The 26721-nt window shown below is 48.2% G+C and overlaps 1 protein-coding gene across 2 annotated transcripts; it reads right to left on the bottom strand.

Annotated features, from left to right (window-relative positions):
• Nucleotides 1–4741: 4741 nt before the first annotated feature.
• On the bottom strand, nt 4742–26721 carry LOC133354753 (transmembrane gamma-carboxyglutamic acid protein 3-like). Of its 2 annotated transcripts, XM_061571849.1 has the most exons (7): nt 26588–26721; nt 19889–20062; nt 16727–16768; nt 16221–16381; nt 14395–14634; nt 11555–11908; nt 4742–10428 (listed from the first exon to the last, which is right to left on the bottom strand). In XM_061571849.1, exons 4-6 carry the CDS (start codon nt 16308–16310, stop codon nt 11573–11575), a joined length of 666 nt encoding a protein of 221 aa, XP_061427833.1. In that variant the 5' UTR covers nt 16311–16381; nt 16727–16768; nt 19889–20062; nt 26588–26721; the 3' UTR covers nt 4742–10428; nt 11555–11572. The 2 variants fall into 2 exon arrangements, with proteins under 2 accessions (XP_061427833.1, XP_061427825.1); XM_061571841.1 differs by lacking the exon at nt 16727–16768 and having other exon boundaries at nt 4745–10428.

Here is a 26721-nt window from a genome sequence, read left to right as displayed (position 1 = left end):
GATTTGGACTCTGGCCCCTGTGGAGAGTGGGCGCCAGCGGCGTGTTTATAAAGCCACGGGCTTCAGAGTTCCTCTTGCGATTTGAACTTTATTTTTAACACCAGCCTCGCAATCCACCGACGCGCGGAGATTGTGTGGTTGGATGTGGTCGTTATAACGCCTGGGATTAAGATTGGCTTCGGTGCCGTGGTCGAAGCGTTTTTGACTGTGATTTCAAATCTTGGTCACGGGTCAACGCAGCCCATCATCACCATCAACCATGACCTGTGGGGTTAATCAAATTAGTGACCAGTTTGTGGGGAAGTCGAGTGGTCAGACCAAACTCTGACGTCGAATTGGAATTTCCACCATCGCCGATGCTTATTTTGAGCAGGGATTATGACAAGCCGGCGTTTTATTATTGTTTATAAACAAACCCAAAACAAACAAGAACGATCTTTCCCTCTATTCCTGCGCGAGCAGAAGAACCAAAAGGCGTTCCCGTTGACGCGAAGTCACAGCAGCAGGTCACAGGGCAGAGACGGGTGAACACTTCACGTGGCGGCACGATGCCGAGATGTTAACTCCCTCGCCTGGTACACAGGAGGTCGTGGGTTCGATCCCGACCCTGACGCCTGCTGTATGTTTGGAGTTTGCGGTGTCTCTCCCCGTCGTCGTGTGGGTTTTTCTCCCGGTTCTCCGGTTTTCCTACCACATTTAGAATCAACAGAGTAGTTTTGCTGCTGCTTTTCCATTTCCATGCGATAAGCGACTCCGTTGAGCTATATCATTTGTGATAGCCAGGTCGCTTCAGAACAAGAGCTACACATCTCAGTTATGGCCTTGCCTGGTAAAATAAAATTAAAAAAATTGGAGTTTAATGGAGGCGCGGTGGTGCCAACTGAAAGCGCCCGGCGGCATCGGCCGCGGTTCCCACGGCCACGCCGGCATCGCCCGGGGGCTCAAGTCTGGTGGGGGGACCCCCCCACCACCCCACCCACCACCACCCCACCCACCACCACACCACCCACCCACCACCCCACCCACCCACCCACCACCACCCCACCACACCACCCACCACACCACCCACCACCCCACCCACCACCCACCACCACTCCACCACCCCACCACACCACCCACCACCCACCACCCCACCCACCACCACCCCACTCACCACCCCACCGCCGCCCCGGGTTTTCCAGATCCCACGTCACAGTCCACGGGGGTCAGAGCAGATACCAACGGTACGGCGTTGTTAGAGAATTACCCGTTTCGTTTATGCAGTCAATAAAAGTTAATGAATGTTGGGACTTTTATAGTAGTTGCTTGTCACATCCAGAGATATGTGTGTAGAATGTTTTTTTCAGCAAATAAAATACACCAGAGGCGGCACGGATAAGTGATATCTCATCTGGAGCCCCATTCGTTATCTTATTATTTCACTTGTTTACAGAGGCAAACCTCAACTGATTGAGAATACTTCTCTCAGGAGGGTCTAGCCTCAGGTTGTCACAAGAGGGGGTCATATTGCTGCTGTGTGATCCCACTTGAGTTATTTTCTGGTCAATTTTCAGCATTTTTGGATGTTTAACCAACACCACTTACATTGTATGGGTTTTTTTTATTTTTAGCTAGGGAAAGAAAACCGCAGAACCCTAAGGCAATACATGCAGAACAGGGGGAGAACACGCAACTCCACACGGAAAGGAACCGGAGTCGGGAATTGAACCCAGGGTCTTCTGGTGGCGAGGCTCGAGTGTTTGTGCCACGGTGGCGAGATGTTAACTACCTCGCCTGGTATACAAGAGGTCGATTCCGACCTGACCCCGACGCCTGTATATTTGGAGTTTGCATGTTCTCCCCGTGGTCACGTGGATTTTTCTCCCGGTCCTCCTGTTTTTCCCTTCCACATTTAGAAACATTCTTTGTTGCCAGAAAAAAAGGGGAAACCCTATTCTCATATTTTGGTGCTTGCAAAGGAGATCCCATGATTTTCATCGAGAGTATTTGGCTACTAAACATTTCCACATACGCCACTTTGTCGAGCTATCATTTGTGGCCAGGTCGATTCTGAAAAAGAGCTCTATAGCTCAGCGGGCCTTGCCTGGTAAGTAAAACAAAAGTGCAACAGTTTCCACTCTGACACCCTCACCCATGAATCAACATTCGCTGACGGATGACTTGAATTACTCTGCTACTGGAGTGTCCGCCACAGGACGGCAGCATGAAAACCGCGGGGTACATTGGGAGCAGCACCGGTGGCAATGCCGCGGGAGACTCGCAATCTCGATCACTGGACCAACTGCGCAGAGCGGTGGAGCACGCTTCGACACTCAATCGCGTGAGACTGTGCCGCAGGCACGCACACCGGCACGCATATTTGGCGAAACATAATCGGCACACGCGCAGTGGCGCCACGTGCACGCGGGCATGGGTTGCGACACGGCGGGTGGCCCAAGTCGACACGCGCAGTTCCCCGTGGTCCACGCTGCCAATTGTAAAACTCAAGCTGCGAGTGCTCCGACGCCAAATTATAACCACGAATCACCAGTTAAGCACACGCGTGTTCTTATATTTGTACACGTATTAAGTTTGTGTTCATATGAATGTTAACAATGCTGCGTTACGATTGATTCAATTGGGGTGGCGAGGCTGTAGGTAACTGCCTGGGCATGACGCAGCGAGCCTGTGTCTGGAGCGTTCCTCTCCGTTGTGATGCAAGAGGGGTGATTGGAACGCCTGCAGCCTGCAGTAGGAGGAGTGTAGCCACAATAACGAGTGAGTGGTAGGGGCTGGTCACCTTCCCACTGTGGACCAAACCCAGAGAGACTTCTCAGTCAGCCTCCGTCAAAAATCGGCAACTTGGAGCAGCATGCGGCTCTTTAATGACTGCTTCGTGACAGTTGTTTATTAAGGATCGCCGTTCGTTTTTCGCATTGCATTGCGGCTCTTGAAATATTTCGTTTGACCGAATTCGAAAACAAATTATCTTGGCATTTTGGTTGCCTATGTCTGGCGTAGGTCGACATCAAAACTGCTGGTTACTGCAAGTAAAGTTCACGGCACTACTGGTACCAGATCTAGGTACAAATTAACCCCTGCCACCTGGACACAGATGCCAATTCCAGCACTCTGGGTTAAACGCAGACAGGTGCCAACACCAATGAATGTGTTATTTATTGGGGAGATGAACAGTCGTGTTCTCTACGTGTTTGATATGACTCCTGGTGCATCTCCACGCTTTGAGAATCACTTTGCAGAGAAGGAATATTTAGAGCTACAGGGAAGCGATGAGTGTTATGAACAATTGGTTTTCCATCATGAAGGTTTTTTTGGGCGAGATCGCGTAAAAAAATGCGTCGTTAAACCCGCTACCACCCGACACAGCCAATTAGGAAGGTTTGTCACGTCAACAGAACATGCCAATTCGTGACGAGTATAGCACACCGGTGTGTTGGAGAGTAAATCCACAGAGCAAACTTAGTAGACGCCAGGGTACTGTATGTCTGGAACCACATTTTTTACAGATGGAACCAGATCACGAATTTTATGTAATGTGTTGAATCGGACCTGGATCTTGTGTTTATTCAAGATTTTGGAGATCTTTTTTGTCATCCCCGCAATGTAGGGCAAGGTGATAGTTGTGAATGGCTCCTCAAGAGGGTCCTTCATGGTTGGAGTGATGGCTTTGCGGATTGTGTAGTCGGAGTAATCATTAGCCTTAAGAACTTGGTGTACATGCTTGAGTTCACTGGCAATGTGTTCCTGGTCAGAGATGCATTGGGCTCTATGGTACAAAGTCTTGATTAGGGAATTCTTCTGGGATGGATGGTGGTGGGAATCCGGTTTCAGGTAAGCATCCGTATGGGTAGCTTTCCTGTAGACAGTGGCTCATTGAACCAGCAGGTCTCTTTTGTATTAGGACATCCAAAAAAGGTAGCTTACCATCTTTTTCGACTTCCATGGTAAATCTGATGGCTGAGTGTATGGAATTGATGTGGTCGAGGAATTGGTCTAGAGCAGGCCGGCCATGTGGCCAGATGACAAAAGTGTCATCCACGTACCTCTTCCATAAGGTTGGGCGTAAAGTGGCAGTCTGGATGTTTCTGTTTTGTTTAATGCAGGTGGCCGTCATTTTGACGAGAAATGCCACGTGACAGAAATGTGTACGATTTATTTTGTGGCAGGATTGTGAAGCCACGGTTCCCGGCTTCTAACCACTCAGACTCGGCTCAGGCTTTGAGCCGCTTGCTTGGTTGCCAAGACCACATATGAGCAGCTCAGCCGTGGTTTGGCTCAGGCTCAGCTCTGTGGAAGTCCCCGTGTTAAGCGCGTGGCTTTCAGCCGGCTCACTTGAGCCACAGCCTGAGCCATGACCAAGAATATTGGCCGAATGTCTTAAGAAAAATGTTCTTCCTCAGAACAAGCCATTGTGACAAGAGGCAAAAAGACAAAATAAGCTCTCGTCTAGCGCACAGAAGCTTTCGGTGCAAGTCAGCACCGATGAAGGCCAACACGGCGCACAAAGGGGGGTTGGTGGCAAGCAACACGTCTGGCCACCTTCACCTCCTCAGCAAGATCTCAATAGCGGGAGAAACATCAAATGCTATTCTCAACCGCTACCTTATCCAAGCGCGTAAAGCAGGCAACACACGGCACTGTAATTTTATACGAAATTATACGAACCGTATACCACACATACACACGCGTGCATGTAGGGTATAGACTGAGTAGAAAAACTCAAACGTTACACTTTTAAACACTGCACAAAACTTGGAAACGTCGATTATGTGGATTTTTTTGGCCAAACCACAGTGATTTGTTTTTATTTCATTTACAAATGCATCGTTTGAAATGCCACTAGGTTTCAGAAACGTGTCCATTGTGAGCCAGTGCCCACCACTCATACAACAATTACACTCGATCAACGTCACATTTCCACGCGGGAATCTAAACATCAATAAAAATGCAGTCCAGCTCATTGTTGTATTTAGTGCAGTTATACTTTCTTCCATTGCTATTTATGCAAATTGACAAAAGGCACCAACCGTTGTGAAATGCTGACTGTGCGTTACCTTGTGAGTGCGAGGCTTGCTATGGCAGTGACCGAGCATGCATGCAGCGATGCTACCAAGCCCATGTTACATCCTGTCCAGGTGGCACTGGACAGATGTTACCCTCCCACTGGCAGTCACAAGGTCAAATTCTGGTCAGGGGTCAACCCAGCCCAACATCATTAGCAGTCCCTCCTGGGTCAATTCGATCAGCGGCACTTCATGAGAAATCAGAGGTTTTCCCATGTGAAGAGGAATGGAGAATAACCACCACCTTTAGCTTAGGGCCACCAAGAGAGCACTCCACTCGACACTGATCTGAGCAAGAAAATACCGTGCCAGGGAGTAGAGTTGCCACCTTTCTGGGTTCCGGGCTTAACCCCACAAGCCTGGGAATTCGCATCTATGTTCGGGTGGCAGGAAATTGATTTGTACCAAGATCTGGTTTTGGTATTGCGTTGAACTTTGTGACGGTGCACAGAACAGATTTGATAGATGTGGTGTCGACTGAGAAATATGTCCGGGTCGGCTCTGTGTAAAAGGTGGCCCACGCAACCGGGGAGATTCCTACCCTTGACCAAATTTGCAACCAACTACATTTTATAAACACTCGTAGAGGGTGACACTAAACGACCGTTGGACCTTCATTAAACCAGCAATAGCAGTGTTTTGTCGCACGTAATTAGACTGTTCTTGAAGTGATTACATGGTAAGCTTGCATGGCGGACAAGCCTTCACAGTGATGGCTTAAAAACTTTGGTAAAAACCTTTTACTCAATTCAGCTGTAACCAAAAATGATTAACATTACGAAAAGTGTTAAAACATGTTATCGGTGAAACGCAAACTCGATGCACAATCGGCCACACACAGTGGCAATGCCACAAGCAACGCAGCTCGGGCCGTCCCTTCCTCAGCGTGCACCGGCCACAGCCCAGGGCCTCCAAAAACTCCATTCCGCACTTTGCTTCCCGCCCCACGCTCCAGGTTTTCACTTCGACCAATCCAAGTGTCTGTCGGCAACGCTCGGGGGTTGTGGAGGGCAGCAATTTCAAATGCAATCGGCGTCCGCCGACGAACTTGACGCTCGCCCGTAACGTGATCCTGCATTCGGTATTATCGGATTGATTAGTTTTATCGTCACCCATATCACACTCGTGTGTCCGGTCGCGCCATCAGATTTCAAAGCAGTATTACGCTGCGACCGTAGGCTGTGCGGCGTGGCTTGCGAGCGTCGGTCAATGCTGGTCCTCAAGTCAACCCAAGACGTCGGAGGCATCACTTCCCCACTCGAGCTATATTGTTCTCGGAAATGTCTTTAACATTTTTTAAATCAGAGTAATCCAATGGTAGACAAATAAACCGGGGGTAATCCGATACCGCAACTTACAATGTAGCAATTACACGGGATTACCTTTCGTAATCGGATCACAAGTTGCGTTACTCGGCAAAATTTCAACGTGCGACAACCTTTATTTTGCAAAACGAATGTGAAGGAACTGACTGGGGGGTGCGCGTAAAGCGAGCACGAGTCGGGAGGCCCTGGACTAGCCACTTCCATCCCCTCGCCAAAATAACCACGCACTTTGGTTTCTCACAGCGGTGACCGTTAAGACACGCGACACACCGCGCACGCCAGAGTTCACGGTCAAGCGCTACGGACATCAAAAGTGTGAAACACGGACAACAAATTAAAAGACTGCATTTGGTAATCGGGAGAAGAGTGTTTCGCACACGAGACGGGCACTCACCCCTAACCACATCCAACAAAACCCTAGCCCTAACCACACTTGCCAACTAACCCTACGCCCTAGCCCACTAACCATAACCCTACGCCCTAGCCATAGGTACACGAGTCAACTATACCCAACCCTAGCCCCTAGCCCTAACCACACTAGCCAACCAAACCATAACTACATCCCCTAGTCCTAACCACACTAGCCAACCAAACCCTAACCATATCTCCTAGCACGAATCAAACCAGACTCTACCCCCCCCCCCCCCCAGCCATGACCAAACAAAAAAACCAGACCTGAACACAAGCACTACCCATCGCCCGGCTAACCAATAAGAACCTAGCTCTACCCCGAACCAAATTGAATCACTCGCCCCCAACACCAACCTAACGTTTGATCCTGGCACTTAGCCCACCCCTGGGGGGCTTTAACCGGGCCACCTTTCACAATGTTCCCTTTGCGTGGGGTTATGATGTAACCTGAAGACGCGCCGCAATAAATACAAATATCCCAGTGTAAAAAAGAAAACTCGTATTGTAGTGTGAGTATGTAAACCTGTGTATGTGTGCGATACAAGCACGAGGATAGGTATTTACAAAATGTATTTACACCTGTTGCAACTTAATTCACATTCACTAACGTGTTATATGTATCAGAGTCTTAACGTTTTCTAAAGCAGTCTTCAAGAACACATCCCTCTGCTCGGTCTTAAATCTACAGACAGCGAATAAAGAGACCACACGTCCACGCCCCCATCAAGTCACATTCTACCCACGGCTTCCCTGTTCCCTCGGCAGGAGATGGGGGGACCTGGCCACTGTCAAACGCACGATAGGAACGAGCGTGGAACGTTTTAGACGTAGCTTATATTGTTTAAACGTACACGTACACACGAAAGCAATTGTTGGGGCGTGACTTCGCACGCGTCCTTTGAATTCAGGCCTCCTTTGAAGAGATGAGGGGTCTGAATCGACTCTCCCCTGGTTTGAAATAAAAAAAAAATCTGTTCCGATTTTTAAGAAAAAAAAGCCTCAGTGTTGAGATTCTCACGAGGATCCTACACTGGCACGAGTGGCCAATTTGATTGTTCAATTTATATTTTAACGCGCGTAACAAGACCGGTACACCTGGAGAAGAAAGCCCAATCAAAGCACACAGGGAGATGATGCTGAAACTCCTCGCATGTCACCATCTCTGCGCGATCCACCGACTCTGCCCTGAAACTAATGGATTGTAGGCGTGCACATGTTTCGGAAACAAGGGTTGGTACTTCACGCAGCTTTGTCAAACTACTAAACCAGCCGTGCTGGAGTGTATCCACATGGCAGTACAGCAAGTGGGTTTGCCAACCTGTCCGCTCGGTGCTTTGTTATCACCTCGTCCGTGATGGGGTTTTCTCCTTCCATCTCATTCGACCCACCGGTTATAAAGTATATTGCGATGAATGCCAAGGTAGGACCCGGGTGAAAAAAAAATCGTCTTCGTTATTTAACAAAGCACTCAAATTCATTGTCGAGAATCAAACGAGGGTTTCCTGAATTACGTCATCTACGGCTCTCCATCTTTTGCCCACGGTGGTTAAAACGTGGCACCAGTGAGCGGCACCGGCTTCAGGAGGCGACACGACAGCCAGCAAACGTGCGAGAGAATAACGTGACCACAGTGGTCGCCCTGAACAAAGAGGCGACGGAGCCAGCAGATGCAGGGGGACCACTCTTGTCAAGCAAAGCAATTGCGTACTTAAAAGTCACCAACCTCAATATAATATTTATAACATAAATACCAAGTCAAATATAAATGTTGAAATGCATCTGGTCAACATGGAATTTTCATATTCACACCAGATTCGTCTTAAATACAGCATTAGGACGAGTTAGTTTTACAATATTGTGACCATAGCTACTGCTTAAATGTATTTCATCATCACCTCATTTATGGGTAGCTCTATACACTTAAATGGACTGGAATGGCTCAACACTCTCCTGAGGTCCTCCACCACCCCCAATGGGCCCTTTCTGGCCCGAATGGGAAATTGGCCCACAGCCGGCCATGGGAAGCTCAGCTGTGACGACGAGTTTGCCATCCTTGCGGCTTCTATAGACGCGGTCGACACCGTCGACACCGTCGCACGTCACGGGGGAAAAAAAGTTCGACAGCCCTGGCTGAGAGCGGGCGACCGATTTTGCTCTCGGTGCCGGGATGTCGGATTATCAAAGAAATTACGAGACAGATTACTCTACTTAACTGGACGTGAAAATAGTTGGGGGAGTGGGGGGGGGGAAGTCTCGAATCTGTTCTACGTGCCGCTGGACGGGCGGTGACGGGGTGGGTTTGGTGATATATGCATCGTCGGTCGCGTCACGCTTGTAAGGGGTTTCTACCTTCGGAAGGATGAAGGATGTCAGGGGGCCCCTCATTAATGGTAAAAAAAATTGTAAATAGTTTAGTGTAAAGGAACCTGAGTAATTGAGCACAAATCGTCCCAGCTCTAAGCCAATCAAAATCCAAACAAGAAAGGCATTATTTGGAAATGCATCTGGACGTGTGTGACTTAGAAGCCTCATGATTGCTCGCAAGCACTTACACAGTTCTCAATAATCGGGCCTCCCTCTCAGTCCATATGGCAGCTACGAGGGAAAACACAAACGTCTGTGGCCTGACACAGGAGTGGTGCTACAACCGAGTGTGAGAGTCTTCAGCGAAAAGAATTGCCAAGTATCACTTTCATCTCGTTTTTGCAGGCACACTGAAAAATATCGTGTGCGCGTCAACCTAAAAATGGGAAAAAAAAATCTGAAAAAATCCATGGAAATAAGAACCATAGAAAATCGGTAACAATATGGAGAACTCGCAACTGACCGGACCTGGCGACGACCGCCTTGACATGAGACAAAGCAATGGCATAGTGAAAGAAATGCATGCCGCAAACAAGTCGGTTGAGCAGCAATTCCAGGTAGAGTTTAAAGCCTTGAGACACCGAGGAACCAAGTGCACTGCACGTGAAAGGGACGATGTGGAGAGAAAGGGTTTCAATCAACACACTCTCTATGTCAGGACACAGACCACGTGCATGCAATGTCCCTCTAACCTCAAAGACAAACTACACATTTCTTCACTCTGTAAGTCTAAAAGCACGGGTTCGGTTGTCGACGCACTCTCGTGGTGTCGCGTGGTTCCTTCACCAGACGCTCGTTGGTGTTGCTCGCGCTTGAGCGGCGGTGTTGAGCACGAGGGAGCCTCGTTCGGCGCGCACGCATGCACACATGCACACACGCACATACGCGTGTACATGCACACACACACACACGCGTGTACACGCACACACACACGCACACACGCGTGTACACGCACACACACGCACACACGCGTGTACACGCACACACATGCACACACGCGTGTACACGCACACACGCACGAGCGCGCACACAGGATTCTAGACGTGCTTTGTATTTGTTGCCGACAACGGATTGGTGAGCGATGTGAGCCGGTGGCTTCTGAAGAGCCGGCTCGTCCGTTCACAATCCGGGCTCCCGCTCAACAGCCCGGTCAAACTGCGTGGTGAGGGACCACAGAGTACGGCCGGACATCAACGACGGCCTGCTGTGCTTTTCCAAACAAGAGTTGTGATGAATTCCAACCGTCCAAGATGCGAGAGCACAGTCTGAGTAAAAAAAAAAGACATGCAGTGTAATTAGCTCACAACACCCCAGTGAGGACTACACGATGCTGTGCAAGACAAGCCACATTAAAGCATTATTTGGTCATCCTGTATCGCACCGATGGATGGCACTGTGGTCTAGCACACCACTTACCATTGTAAGTGGAGTGTTGGATTCAGCCCATCATTGTCAACATCATCACCTTTGGACCAATGACATAAGTACTACTTGAAACATCAATTATTGTGTGGAGACTGGCCTCTGGCATGGGAATGTGGAATTTTTAACCGCTGGACTTGATCGATGCCCCACTGATTTGTGCGAGCTGGCCGATGCTACCCGAGACTACGGACCGGCTGCCAAATGCCACGATCCACATTACTCTTGCGTAACAATAGTCCAACGGTTCCCCCCATGGGTATCCATTGAGAGGAGAGTCGTACGCAATAACCACGGCATGCACACATACACAAACACTCTCAAAAGATACACCAATACACTCAGACAAAGAACAAAGATCCCCCGTGTAGCCTTAACAGACTGTTGGGGCAAGTGCTGTTCGCGAGCACCTATAAAGGGCGGAACGGCACACGAGGGGGTGCGTGGCCAGCACCACGCCCAGCCACCTTTGTCTCCCCAGTGGCGATGTTTATGCACCACAGCAGGTACTCATTTGAGGCTGAGTCGACCTCGGGGAGGCCCATGACCGATTAAAATAATGGTTACCAGTGTTGGCCATGAGTGGAAATCGAACTCGGGTCGCCGGGTTTGTAGCACAGCGCGCTAACCGCTGCGCCACCGCCCCCTCCTCAGATACACAAGTCTATGTGCGCACAGAAAACAAATAAACTCGCACAAACACAAATGTGCGTAAAAAAATAAAATACACTAAAACCTCTAGAAGCCAGAATAATTGTGGGGAGAACCTTTCCAGATATGGGAGATGTCTGGAATAATGAAAATAAAAACTACGTTTTTTATTATGTTTGTATGTAATTACAACCCAAGACATTAAATTAAACGCTCTTATCTAAAGCAATATATTTACAATGTAACACCGCGTGACATCTCTACGTCTTCGAGCGCGCACTCCAGTCCGAGTTTCCGTGACCGCGACGGCGCTCGTACCGGAGGGGCTCAATGGTGTCACTTGTCGTCGCCGTCGTCGTCGTCGTGCGGTAGCGACGATACGGGGCTGCCCTCGACGTCGCCCACGATGATGTCGTCGTAGGCGGGCGGCGGCCCGCTGGGCGTGGGGCTGGCGGCACGCCCCGCCGGCCCCACGTACGAGGAGGTGACCGCCAGGCCGGTCACCTCCTCGTACGAGGGCGGCGGCTCCACGTTGGAGACGCGCGACGCAACGGACGCCGAGCTGGGCCGGTGGCCGAGCGACGCCGTCTCGCGGTCCCCCGCGCCGTCCCCCGCGAGGCCGCGCAGGCCCTCGCACGGAGCCTCGAGCAGCACGGCCGGGCAGCCCCGCGCCTGCGGGGCAACGTGGGGGGCGCCAGGTTGGAGGAGGGAGCCGATGAGTGGCGGGACGACACCGCGAGCGACGCTAGTAAGACTAAAGAAAGGTATCCACGGGGACGGCCGCAAAGAATGACTGACGAGAAGGGAGCTGGAAACACGAGCGAAGACATGGCACCCGGTGAGGCGATGAGAGAAGGGACGATAAGTGTGGAGAGAAGACAAGGACACGACAAAGGATGATGAGAGGAAGTCTCGAACGATACAAAAGGTGAGTCGAAAGAAGGGACGATGGGAGAGTAGAGACAACGTCAGTGATGACGTGATACTCATGGAGAGATCGCGAGGGAGACAAATTGGCAATAGGGAAACGAAGGCATGGGAGATGATGACAAAGAAGGAATAATGAACAGAGATTATGAGCAGGAATGGTGAGGGAATAATGGCGACAGATTGGGTGGAAAGTGAAAGATGCCGGCGAGCGATGGGATGACATCGGTGGAGAGATGACTGGAGATAGGATAATCCCTGGAGGATAATTTTAAGTGAGATAAAGGGTAGGTAACCCAAACCTTTTCCAAGCAAAGGCATGCCCTGAACCATGAGCCTGCATGAGTGAGTGCTGTGCAATGTTTGGCAAATGCTTACAATGCCTATTAAGTTAACCTCTGTACTCCTCCAATGCACGGGTTGTGACTTACCGGTCCCGACGACTCGATTCTCCCTCTACCTTAAAGCACGGGGGCAACGCGGCCAAAGCGGCAGGGAAGACCCGAGAGTGTCTCCATCCGTGCCGCCGTATTTTAAAGTTCGACTCGGCGCCCTACCCCCCCACACCCCGCCCCAGGGGGGAGCGTCAAGAGCCGGCACGCACGTAGGCGCTTTCCACGCCTCTCACCTCCGCCGCGTGTCACTTTTCACGTGTTAGCATAGCACGCGCGGGCCACCGCCGCCACGGTGACCACGGGGGGTTTGCATTGCCGCTCCCGTTTAGCGGCTGCTCGTGGGAAGGATCTCACGAGGCGAAGGGTTCGGGTTACAAACAGCCACGAAACACCATGTGGCCGGAATCCCGTGGCACCCTCGAAACGCCGACGCCGTGCCCGGTGTGATTACTGCCGACGCTGGCTATTTGAAACTTCAGATGGCGACAAAAGACGTATTGAGGGAAGATTTTTTTTTTTAAGCAGCGTTTAACAAAAGGGAGCCCATCTGTCAATGTGTGGCCTGCGAGCCGCTGAGAGTTGTCAAATGATGGGAAAGAGCTTAAGGTGAGTGCATACCGTGCCGGAACGCTTTTGAACATCACGGTGACGTGCCCACACCAGTAAATATCTACACAACTTGCGAGATGTTAACTACCTCGCCTTGTATGCAGGAGGTCATGGGTTTTATCCCGACCCTGTATATTTGGAATTTTGCATGGTCTCCTCGTGGTTGTGTGGAATTCTCTCCGCGTCCTCTGGTTTTTCCCCTCCACATTTAGAAACATGCGTTTAGAGTATTTGGCTGCTATACATTTCTATGTGATAAGCCAATTTGTTGAGCGATCATTTGTAGGCCTTACATGGTAAACACACTTTTTGTTTTTGTTTTAATAGTTCCTGCACGAATGAGGGTGGGACCATGCTCATTTCCTGTTGATCAATTCAGTGATGCATGAGAGGGGTTATTTGACCATATTTCACCATGTTGGTTCGTACGAGCTTTGAATAATAAGTGTTCTTTTATAGCACGATTCATGCAAACTGCATCTTACAATGTTCCACACTGAGGCACATATATATACATTAAGATTTTCCAGCTAATTCATAAGTGTTTACAGGTAAGTGTTTATAGATGAACACTGGAGCACGCACAGAAAACCCACGAGTACGAGAGGACACTATCCGACACAGATGAAAATGTGATTAAGAGTACTCTGTCGTTCTATGAAGACACTAGCCTCTGCCATGGGAATATACAATTTCCACCACTGGCTCAGGACTGCTGATGAGTGTCAGGACATGGCTCGCCGGAGGCATCCATCGTTATAGCATCTAAATTGTAATCACCGAGCTTCGTCTTTCACACGTCCACCGGACATTTCTGCAAAGTGCAGGTTCTGAGTTGTAAGGAAATGTAGGGGGAGGGGGGGGGGATCTGCCCACCCCAATAGTAAACTAAACAATTTTTTTTATTTTACCAAATAAGGCCCACTGAGCTATACAGCTCTTTTTCAGAAGCGACCTGGCCACAAATGATAGCTCAAAGAAGTAGCTTATCATGTGGAAATTTAGCCAAATACTCTAAACGCGTGTTTCTAATGTGAAGGGAAAATCCGGAAGACCCGGATAAAAATCCACGCGACCACGAGGAGAGAGACAAGCAAACTCCAAATATACAGCAGGCGTCAGGGGTCGGGATCGAACCCACGACGACCTCCTGTATACCAGGCAAGGTGGTTAACATCGCCACCGTGGCGCCCTACACAACAACCCCTGCGGCTCGTGTTCTGGCACCTGTGGGAGACGATAGTCGAGGCCGGAACCGTGCTCGTATGCGCGGTGCTGCTGGTGCTCGAGCGGGGAGGGGTGCTCCGACTGCTCCGCGAGGCGGCGCGAGCGGTAGCGCCACAGCGACAGCAGCCCCACGAGCAGCAGCAGCAGAAAGGTGGCGACGGGAACCACCACGAAGAGGCTCACGGCGCCATCCGAGTCCGGCGTCTTGTGCTCCGCCGTGTACTCGATCCAGAACTCCCTCTGCTCGCAACGCAAACAGATCCCGCTCTTAACAAGCACACGAGAAGGGCAACACAGCATGCAAGGGGGAATTGTGGCTTTCACCACGCCTGGCCGCCTTTGTCTCACCAGTAGTGACGTTGACACACCGCACCACATACTCATTTAAGGTTATGTCGACCGACGGGAGGTACACGATGGGTTCAGTCACTGATGTTGGCCGTGAGCAGTAATCTAAATTGGGGAGCCCGAGTTCACAGCGCAGTACGTCGAGCCATTACGCTACCGCTCCCCACACTTGTACATACAACAGCTGCCATTCTCCACTAATTGGCGGTGACGTCACCCCATCGCTTGTGCCAGGCGAGGCACACTTTGAGGTCACATTAAGTGTCAAAAGGCTCACTGACCGGAGGTCATGCGACAGACCCAGGTGTTTGGGTGAACATCCTTTGAAGACTGCCAGATGTTACTACCTGTGCTGCCCACTGTGCGAACTTGCTGTGTTTTAGCCGCCCAGCACTCCACTATTTGTTGTGAGTGTCGCTTCTCTACCCTCGGCTGTTGTTGGAGGGCAGCTGTCTCCAACTGCCAAGTAGCGTCCTTCACGAGCCTCCTCCACGGAGGCCGATTTGACACAGCTGTTACCAGTCATCAGCAAGTCCACTCAGCTCGACGTCCTCTGGTGCCGTGCAGTCCCTTTTATCCAGCCAAACAAACTGCTTGGACATGCGGGCTACATAACGCAGCCAATGAAGCCTCACCTGCCATAGAAGCTCATGGATGGGACTGTGTCCAGATTTCTCAAGGATCAGTGAGCTCCTCACACAATCCAGCCTGGCTAAACTGAGGATGGATCGTAGGCAGGCCAGTCTGAATGTTTCGAGCTGGCGCGGAAGTTCCTTTAAAGGGGTCCACATTTTGCAAGCGTAAAGGGAGGGTATAACTGTAGCCGAAATTATCCGAAGCTTCATATGGAGTGATAGATCAGGCAGCTTGCACACAGCATTACGCAGCTGACGAAAACATGCTGCGCAACTGATTCGGAGCCCTCTGCTGCCAAACCGGAACTAGTCACAAGCATATTCTTGGTTCTTTCGGTAAAGTCACGTAGATAGAAAATAAAAATATATAATTTAAATTAAAAAGAGTTAATTTAAAATAATAAAATTAAATAAAACCACGACGTTTCGATCGCAACAAAAGCGGTCTTCATCAGGCGGAGAGAAAAGTGGGGGCAAGCCTCCAGATGCAACTGCTGATAAGGGTTTCCAAAGTGAGTGGGCGGATTGAGGCTCGTGGGTAGCGTCTAGAAGCATCCAGAAGCATCTGTGCGATCCTATGCCGAGGCAGCCGTATGACCGCTTATTCCGACACGCGCGACCTAGTTTCGATCGCGTTACATCCATTTCACATCCATCCGTGTTATAAAAAAAAACGTGTTCCCTAATACGTTCATCGCATTACATACAATTCACATTACGAAAACTACGCGTTCCAGGAGAATGGACCGCACACCCACGCTTGCTCCCTGCACGCCGTGTCCCCGGTGACACAGTGGGCACACCCCCCCCCACACTCCTGCTAGGTAGCGGTGGCATGCGTACGGTTTTCTCGTCGTTCTCGAAGGCCTCGCGCGCCTCCTCGTAGTTGCAGCGCTCCTCCACGCACTCGCGCTCGATGTTGCCCTGCTTCATCTCCTCCAGGTATGCGTTGTCGCGGCCGTAGCGGCGCAGTACGGAGCGCGCCACCTCCGGCGACAGGAATACTGGGAAGGGACAAACGCCGGGGGGTGGGGGGCTCAATGACGCTGGCAAGCTACACCGCATCTACGTACGACGCACATCGTCGGTGTCACACGTTACCAATACACTGTTGCACGAAGGCCTCTCCCAATTTGTCCCAACACCTGCACTGGAGGGGATTGCCACTCCATCGCTTGTCTCGAACACAGGCTTACATCATGTTGGTCAAAGTGTCTTGCGCAGGCCCAGTCGTCTTTCTAAAGTCAATACGATGCCTTTAACCTGCGTTTGTTCTCTAACCAATGAGTTCCTCCTCCTGCCTCTCAGTGCAATTCAAAGCATGCACCTCTCCATGATTTTTTGCTCACTTGTCAGTGTCTTGTCCCATTTTCTTCATTAACTTCTTTAATCTAACAGCACATATAAAAAAAAACATAACTGGCATTTGTAATTAACAATGCCTCATAAGAAAAAAATGATACATTTCGATTTAATATGACTTTGAGACCCCCCCCACCTCCTACGCATTCCACAAGTAGTGACTAATCCCATATCTGCATTTTTGCCATGAATATGCTAAATTCCTCTGTTGATATGCAAATTCCTTTGTCAAGGCGCCCTTCCTCGCCTAACCCAGCTTAAATATACGCTGCCATGCTTGGTGGTGTTCATTCAGACGCTGTCTTTCCGACAGACCTGTTCTTCACCTGAGGACGGCTGCTTGCTTTGTTGGCGAAACGTCGTGAGAATTGTATTTTATTATGTTTTGTTTTTATTATTTTATTATTTCCCTTCTACGTGACTTTACCGAAATAACAAAGAAGAAAAAGATGATAGGTTAACATGTCAGGCAATATCCTTGCTTCAGAGCAGACAGCTCTATGATGTCATAGGCCTTATCAAAAATAACTCGGAACGTGGAAAAAATCTCGTCAGATTTTGCAAGTCAAGCAAGGTTGATCCACGCATGACAGGTTGTTATAGGCTGTGGGGTCACGTGGTAAGTAGCAGTGGGCAGTGCAAAATAATCCATCGTTGTACTGTAATGTCAGTTTAACACGTAGGCTTTCGCGACCAATGTTATTCATAATCAACGTTTTTGGGTTTAGATCGCGTTTATTTATAAATGTGTCGTAACCCTCCACCACCCGACACGGCCAATCAGTAAAAATGTGTCACGTTGACAAAGACAAATAGTTCACTGCTTTAGCCCACCGGTGTGTTGAAGCCACAACATTTACTCAAATTGTAAATGTTGTGGCTTCAACACACCGGTGGGCTAAAGCAGTGAACTATTTGTCTTTGTCAACGTGACACATTTTTACTGATTGGCCGTGTCGGGTGGTGGAGGGTTACGACACATTTATAAATAAACGCGATCTAAACCCAAAAACGTTGATTATGAGTACTGTAATGTTTTGCTTCCCCACCTTCCCTAACCCGTACTGATCGGCATGGTGAAGTAATAACCCTCCCACAACCCACACAGCGTGGGGTAGGCCCTCATCCAGCAGTGGATTGACAAAAGAGCTGCAAGCGTACATGGTTCTATGCACCGCAAGCCTAGGAATCTTGTTAAGCAATGCGCCGATTAATGTTTGCATCTCCACTTCTCGGTCTCACCTGGGCAAGGACCCCCCCCCACCGGTGACTGATGTGTGACTCTGCTCCCGAAGGAAAGGTCACGGCACGGTATGTGTGCGCACGCCACTTTATTTGTCAATGAGCGATTGGTGGCGGTGGGGGGGCTGGCGAGGATCCCGTGTGAACCGGGGGTGGTGACGCGCGTCTGCCCACGCGCTCCGCTCTGCTCGCCTCGTGACTTACGGCTCGCTCCTAACCACACTACTGTGCTCTACAATGATAATAATAATAACAACAGTCAAGGCAAAGTGTCTCTAAAAGCTCGGGCAGGAGCAGATGTGCAACACAGAAATAAGTATGAAAAGATGGATTTCGGGGATCATAAGACAAGATCTGGTCAGAAATGAACAGGAGGAAGGAGGTAAAGAATTGTCCCCATCTTAGATGGACAGAAAGTCGACTCGTAAAGCTTGGACATGTTGGTAAGGGTTTAGTGGTACCATCTTGGGCAAGCTGAGAAGTCACTCAAGACGTCTGGAATCACCAGGGCGGAGATCGAGTGACAGGTCTAGAAGTGGTGAGCTAGGATTTGCAAAAATCTGGAGTGGATGCAGACATTATTAAGCAGGACAGGAATTTTTCCCTTTCATTTTGAGTCCTTCAAATGAAAGGAAGAATTCCAGGGCGGAATAGTCAAGCCAAAGTGTCTCATTAAACAAGCAACGGGAGGCCCTCGGCTTCACTGGCAGCCATGGAAAGTCTACTTTCCCAATGCTAGCAGCAGACTATATAGGATAACCATTAAAGTGGAACCATTCGCATGAACTTGAGAGAGGTGTCAACTCCCCCCCGGAAATTTAACTCGTGAGTCACAATCTTCCGATTACGATGCAATCTAAAAACAATCGTAGATTAATAGCTCTTCAACAAGTATTTATCGATTCACTGTTTGAAACCGATTGTTAACCTCACTGTATATGCATCGAATAGTATGGATAAAACCTGTTAAGAATGTATGCAAATGAGATGGCCATCGGACGAACAGGACATGCTGAAATCAAGTTTAATGGAAGACACAGGCAGACTTCGCTTAGTGCAACCCCATAAGAACGCCGATTTGCTTTAGCGTTTTTTGTCCTGGAGAAGTGGTTTGCAAAAGAAAAAAATGTTAAATAAAAAAAATCTAAAAAGAGTTTACGAGTGAGAACGTGCAGCAGCGCCGGCCATCGTTCACTCAGCCAATGACAGCGACGTTCGCTCCAAGCCAAGTAATCCGGCGATTCGATTATCACAATTCGTGGGCACAATTATTTTTTTTCTACACCAATTAATTTTCTCTATGTAATTACAGTGCGTTTAGCTGGGTGACAAGTCACGAGACTAGGATGGAGTTTCAGGCTCCACCTAAAAGAAACCTAACCACAGAAATGTTGACCGAGGGCATCGCTAAGACCATGGAGGTTCTTGGGAGCTCTTTTCTGAGAATGACCCGGACTGGGAGCTAAGCAGCTCCTCCAACCTAGCCTTGACACCGCTGAGATGTAGGAGTACAGTAGAACGCACTGGTGAGTATAGAACATAATACTTATTGATGTTACTTTAAAAAAAATTTCTAAGCCAATTTTTACCATCTGTATTAATATTTGCGCTCATACCGATACCCAAATTAAGCCCTCATATTGCTCATACGTATGAAATTAGGCTGTCTGGAACGCATCCCCGTACAAACAATGGTATAATGACCTCGTTTAGTGCCGATCCAATTAGTGCCCACTTCTCCAGGAACACATCCCGAGCACTAAACGAGGTCTGCCTGTAGTATTAATTATATATCACAAACCAAAAAATGCTATCAATACTTGAATAGAACCGGAAACTACAAATCATGAAAATTCACATAAAGTAATCTGCATCATCAACCTCCCGGTTTGTTATCCCCCACCTACCTTGCCTCTTGTGCAGAGCCATGTTGGGCGGGCGTCTCCCCCACGCTGGATATCCCCTGGGCCAAGCGACGTCAACTCTCCATCACGCCGTGGCCAGCAGATCGGCATCGACAGGAGCGTCCGCGCTGAGGTGGGGCGGCACGTGAGGCCAGGGCGGCAGCAGCACCCCACGACCTGTGCCCAACGAGAATTATTGTGACGATCATTTTTTTTTACTTACCACATAATGCCCACTGAGCTATACAGCTCTTATTTTTTTAGAAGCGACCTGGCACATATTATAGCTCAACAAATTGGCTTATCATCGTGTGTAAACTTAAAGCTGCCAAATACTCTAAACGCAAGTTGAATCTAAATGTGGATGGAAAACCGGAGAAAAATCCACGCGACCACGGGGAGAACATGGAAACTCCAAATATACAGGTGTCAGGGTCAAGATCGAACCCACAACCTCCTGCAGACCAGGGGCCGTAGTTTATATCTCGCCACTGTGGCGCCCACACACTTGGTCACCAAGGAAAGCCTCACAGAGTCTCAAGACGATTCTTCAAGGAGGCTCCTGCTATGGTAATTTGTAGGTAATTTTTCAGCATCAAGATGTTGTATATATCTTGACTTTCTTTTACACCGTATATAACCAACCATGCAAATCGGAGGTGCGGGTGAAGGACAACAGAACACGCGTGCCAACAAGGACACTCAATTGATTTTCATGTTGAAGTTCTGTGCAAAACTAACTACTACTGGCCAAGACTAATTCGAGAATCTATAGAAATTGAAACAAATACAAATTATTTTAAACTTTCGGATAGCTACCGCCTTAGTGCTGCGTGGAAGTGAATAATCAAATAATACATTATTTAAATGCATGCCTATAAAGGGCATCCTACTTTAATAGAGATTAACGTTGGTACGGCTATTTTTATACACACAATAGACAGGACAAGATCAAAGGGCTCGCATGATGCACATGCATAATGTACGTTGACACATTAATCCCCCCCCACTTTGCGCAAGAGCGCAGAAGTGTGGCCACCACATCTACGCCTCTATATAAGGAACGAAACAGGTGGACTTCTCCACACATCTGGCTGTCGCCTGATGCAGCTAGTTGTAATTACTGGCGAAACGTCATAGTCAGATTGTAAATGTTGTGGCTTGGCTCTCCAACACACTGGTGTGCTGTACTAGTGACGAATTGGCACGTTCTGTTTACGTGACAACCCTTACTAGTTGGCTGTGTCGGGTGGTGGCGGGTTTTAACAACACATTTATATATTTACGCGATCTAACCCAAAACAACCTCTTAAAGCCGACGTGTTAAACGGACAACTAAACACAAAAAGCAGTTCGAAATAAATTAGTTTTCAATCCATATTTTAAAGTGCACAGCTCCGGTGGCTTCCTAATGTTTGACTAATACGAGTTACACATTGCACATTTGTTTTAGCTACTGGAGGAAACAGGAGAACCCACATGAAAATCACGTACAACGGGGGAGAGAACATACAAACTCCACACAGTCCAAGTCAGGAATCAAACCCAGGCTGTTCTTTCTGTGAGACACAAGTGTTACCACTGTGCCACCCTGCCGTTAAAAGTAATTTTAACTGCATGAACATTCAACAGTAATCGTGTTTAAAACCAATTTTTATCTATTTATGTTCAGCACGTAGGCGTCTTCTATATCGGTCGTTAATGACCCTATGTCAGAACAGGTAGCAGTACGCACTGATTAAACGCTCGCTTCTTCTCAAACCTGCTCTCATTTACATCATGAATAGAAAATATCTATTTATGCTCTTGGGAGGGTGACGTCGAATTTGCTGGTGTAATTAAATAACAGATCTACGTCTCCTGTGGCTGTATCATTGTGGTAATGGCCCATAATACCAGTTTAAGATTACATCTGTACAGATGTTTGAGTGTTATCCTGCAATATGCATGAGTTTTCTCCAGATCATCCGATTTCCTCTCCCATGCAAAACACTCTTTGGCCATATAACAAAGTTAAGGACCCTTCTAAAAATAGTTTAAGTCAGTGAGGATTTCCTGGATGAAATTAAATAACCAGTGAAAAGGAGCGTTCTAGCTCATCAAATTCCTCCAAAATAAATAAATATTCTTATTACATTATCGTGGATCCTAAAACGATTGGGGTTAAACAGGCTTAACATTTAACTAAAGTTCATGTTTTTGCCAAGACGTGTACTTTGGGCAGATATATTACATCGGAACGTGACTATAACAGACTTCTTTTACATATCTTATTTAATTTATTACCCATTATTATCTATTGTGCAAGAAAAGTGGCGTTAATTGCTTGTGTGTTGATGAGGGCTCCGTGAGTTAGGGCGGTGATAGGGCTCAGCGGCAGCGCGTTTTCCGCTTGTTGCAGAGGTTCACGGTTAAAATGCAGTAGCCGACCAAGTTATTCCTATAAGAGATTTTTTTTTGGGTAAGGTCGCGTAAATATAAATGTGTCGTTCAAACCGGCACCACGCAACGCAGCCAATTAGTAAGGTTTGTCACGTAAAAAAACATGCCAGTTAGTTACTAGTTCATCAGCACATCGGTGTGTTGGAGAGTAACTGACAACATATACAATTCAAGTACTGTGAAGTTTCGTCTACAATTACAACCAGCTTCATCAGGCAACAGCCAGGATTGACTCTCCAACACACCGGTGTGCTGAACTAGTCACCAATTGACATGTTTTACTTACGTGACAACCCTTACTAATTAGCCGTGTCGGATGTTGGACAGTTTAGCGACACGTATATATTAACGCAATCTAACCCCCAAAAAAACCTCTATTAGAGATAATATTGGTCGCAAAAGCCTACTACGTGTTAAACAGATTACTCCCGCGGATGTAATAAGCATAGTACGCACGCCGTCTGTTCACAGTGGACGTTAAAGATCATGACGTCATCAGCCAAGGGGAGGTCATTTTGTACCAGCGTCTGGGTCCAAGTTTGCCCAATTTGAAAATGACCTGCAATAACTCAATTGAGATTTTACACGCAACAGAAAATCATCACCTCCCCCCCTACTTGCAGATGAATGCCCCAGGTCACTCTTTTTACCTGGTTAAACAAATTTAAATTAAAACTTAGACAGTGCTCTGGCAACCCACAAATTATTATTTAACAAGCCTTGATATGCTGATGAACAATGAAGGCAAATGTTTGGTCCAGAGTTTGCTTGTTTAAATAAATGCTACTAAATATCACTGGTTTGGAAAACCCATAGGCTAATGAACTAAAATATTCAATTTCAAATTTCACCATATCTTTGAACTTCTACAGTTATTATTTTTAATAACGTAATGAAATCTAAGTTGGTGCTGACTTTTCAATGTCCCTACGGCATCACGTTAATTTCTCCAAGGCAAAGACAATGCCTTGGAGAAATTAACCCAAAGACAATGCACTATCAGAGTAATGAGAGCTCGGGGTGAGCATCTACATCATGGGACCTCCTTTGTCTTTGGGCCGTATGCCTTTTGGCATCCTCTGGTCTAACACTGTTTGAGACGAGGCTCAAAATAAAGCTGCCTCTGGTGTGGACCAATCAGCTTCAAGGACAATGCATATATTTTCTTGCATTCTGACCACAAGCATTGTGGTTAATGCAGACATGATTCATTGTAAAAGGTTTCAGTTTGGTGTTTCAACATCTTAACACCTGTTTTGTTGCCAGAAAATATAAGAAAAACCGATTATTATATTTTGATACTGGCAAAGGAGGTCCCATGATGTTGTTCTACTTCAGTTAACACGAACATGCCTAATTAATGTGATGTATGTGCGAACAAGGACTGCGAGGGATGGTGATGGCATGGGAAGTCCTTCATCCAGCAGTGGATTAATAATTGCTGCTGATGATGGCGATCACTTACATTGACCTCAAACGACTTCAATTCTCACAAATGAGATGCCGGTCATGGATCAACTCAGCCTGTAGCGCGTTCAGTTTTTAATGAGTATCACTTTGTGATAAGCCAACAGTTGTCCTTTGTATCGTTTGACCCCACCACCGAAACGTGCTTTGTGTACCACTGGCTCAGCACTGCCAATGGAAGATAAATGCCACCCCCCCCCCCCCATTGCTAATCTGAGCGTAGAAACACTTTGAAATTAATTTGATTCGACAATCAACTGCAGCGCCAATACAGACTGTAAAAATAAAGCGGCCACTGGAGCACGTACAGTCGTGGGGATTTTAAAACGACTCTTCTATGACAGGCGGAGCTGCAATCTCTGCTCTCAGCCCACATAACAAAAGAATACACAATGTGCTCGATGACATGCTCATATATCAATCTAACAAAATGCATGGCTTTTCCATGGCAGCACAAAGGGCAAAGAAAAAAAAGCTTAGAAATAATTTTCCCACAAGTTTCGGGTGCATCACTGTGTGCGTGCGTGTGACAAAGTTTAAAATAGAGAGATCCCCACCAAAAAGGTTTAAAGGTGACAAATTATATGTTCATCTGAGCTAAAAAAATATGTCATTCACTGAAGTGTCCAAGGCATTTATTTCAACAAAAGTGATATTACAGTACAGCACTGGGCATAGCAATAATTGGAAGAGAGCAGATTGTATTGATTAGTGCAGCATTTTTAGCTCGGATATTGGAGGTTAACACCCTGACTTACTTATCAATGCCACAGGACCATTCACGCTAACAGATGAGATGGGGGGGACCTGATTACATTTTTCATCTGAAGGACCACATTCTCACTGTAGTATTTTCCCTGCTATGCCTAGAGTCCTCGATGAAGCCAGTTTAATGTATAAATAATCCTGGGCCAACCCTGCATTGATTGTGAAATGTTTACGAGACGCCCCGTGCTATGGACGAAAGGCCAGTAAGCAAAAAACCCAATGAAATGCAGTACTGTACATAATGTTCTCTTTAAAAAAATGTTGAAAGCATTCGCCATATACTGGACATTGCATAGCAGCATATTGTACGTCTTGGAACAAACACAATATTGATCTACAAGGCACGGTTGAAACTCCAGCCGGATTATTGTTTCTAGGTTACGGGGTTTTCCACACATATAATGTCGAGCAGTAAACGTAACCTTCACAACTGAATAACCAAGGGCCCCTTTGCCATGGCTAGTGCACCCCGGAGGGTTTGGTGTAGTGTAGTGGGGCGCGGTAGCGGTTTGCGCGCTGTGCTACGTACCCGGCGACCCGAGTTCGATTCCCGCTCACGGTCAAGACGAGCGACGATTATATGAAGCAGCCCTGGGCCTCCCCTAGGTCGACTCGGCCTCAAAATGAGCACCTGGTGCGGTGTGTAAACTCACGAATAGGGAGACAAAGGCGGCCGGGCGTGGTGTCGACCACCCACCCCCTCGTGTGCCGTGCCTGCCGTCATAGGTGCTACTCGCTAACAGCACTTGTCCCAACAGTCTGTTAAGGCTACACGGGGGATCTTTGTCTCTATCTTTGTGTAATGGTTAACGCACCGGACGGTTCGACTGCATCTCTCTTGGGGCGGCAGTGGATAATCATCGAGGTTCAGATCTTACTTGGATGGGTGCATTCATGAGCATGAGCACTATCACTGACTTTTCGGAAGCGACAATTGATCGATTTTGATGTACTTACCAGTTATCGATTAACTCTATTAACATTTCCCCCCACTTTATATAGACTGTAGTCTCCACATTAATTATACGCCGCCAAATCACCACAGCCGGCGATGGAAATTCCACGTTCGCATGGCGGGCAGGTAGGTTGGAGGTGTTATTGCCACAGGACACACCGTTGTATGTAACGGACGAAACCCCGTATGATTATTAACCACGAATCACGATCAATTGCAGGTAACGGTTTAACAACGCGCCCGATGTAAGCGATGCTTTGTACGTGATTACAATGTAGGCTCCTCGGTCACTGCCCTGTTCTATGTCGGCAACCCTCCACGCAGGCCGTACGGTGTTATCGGGGGTGGCATTCGACCATACTTCACCACGTTTGGTCAGTGCGGATTGTAGCACTGTGAATATCAATTAAACACATATGATACAGTATCGATACATGCAATATCGCCCAGCGATCGAATCATCACAACCGGCACGCGGCGAGTGACAGGAATCATCTTCCCGTCTCCCCACGGCTCCGTTACAGAGACAAAGGTCCCCCGTGTAGCCTGTGACAGGCTGTAGGGGCAAGTGCTGTTAGCGAGTAGCACCCATGAAGGCCGGCACGACACACGAGGGGGTGGGCGGCCAGCACCACGCCCGGCCGCCTTTGTCTCCCCAGTGGCGATGTTTACACACCGCACCAGCTACTCACTTGAGGCTGAGTCGACCTGGGGGAGGGGCGGTTCAGATAATCGTCACTGGTGGTGGTGGCCGTGAGTGGGAATCGAACTCAGGTGGCCGGGCTCGTAGCGCGGCGTAGCGCTAACCACTACCCCACCGCTCCCCACACAGACATCTCCACAGCGCCAGTGGCGATGCCGTCCGCGCTTTCCCCTCAGAATGTCCCGGGCGCTGATATTAAACCACAACAATGACAGCAACAATAACAACAACACACCACAATAGGACTGTACACGCGGCCAGTACAGTGAAGCAACAACAATAGAACGGGTGGTGGTGGTGGTGGGGGGGGGGGCACAGGAGTGCGAGGCGTAAATTAAACAACTGCGACCGATGTAAGAGGGCTCACCGCACGCTCCTTCGTAGCCGCGACCTCTACAACGGATGCTGACAAATTATTATCGACGACGACGAAACGCAGCGGGCGATTAATAAACAACAGCCATCGATAAGGCGCGCTCCGCCAAAGACGGAAATAAATAA

The sequence above is a fragment of the Lethenteron reissneri genome, chromosome 6 (genome assembly GCF_015708825.2).
Source record: "Lethenteron reissneri isolate LAM-NWPU_2019-01 chromosome 6, ASM1570882v1, whole genome shotgun sequence".
Classification (NCBI taxonomy): domain Eukaryota; kingdom Metazoa; phylum Chordata; class Hyperoartia; order Petromyzontiformes; family Petromyzontidae; genus Lethenteron; species Lethenteron reissneri.
Note: the sequence above shows the minus strand (reverse complement) of the source record. Positions and strands in the feature narration are given on the sequence as shown.

What these genes read in the sequence shown, in the direction of transcription:
- LOC133354753 (XM_061571841.1), bottom strand. Translation starts at nt 19,910, where the DNA reads ATGGCTCTGCACAAGAGGCAAG. An exon ending in GGCTCTGCACAAGAGGCAAG is followed by an intron (nt 16,382 to 19,888) that starts GTAGGTGGGGGA and finishes GTCCCTTCCCAG; the next exon opens with TATTCCTGTCGCCGGAGGTG. An exon ending in TCGAGAACGACGAGAAAACC is followed by an intron (nt 14,635 to 16,220) that starts GTACGCATGCCA and finishes CGTTGCGAGCAG; the next exon opens with AGGGAGTTCTGGATCGAGTA.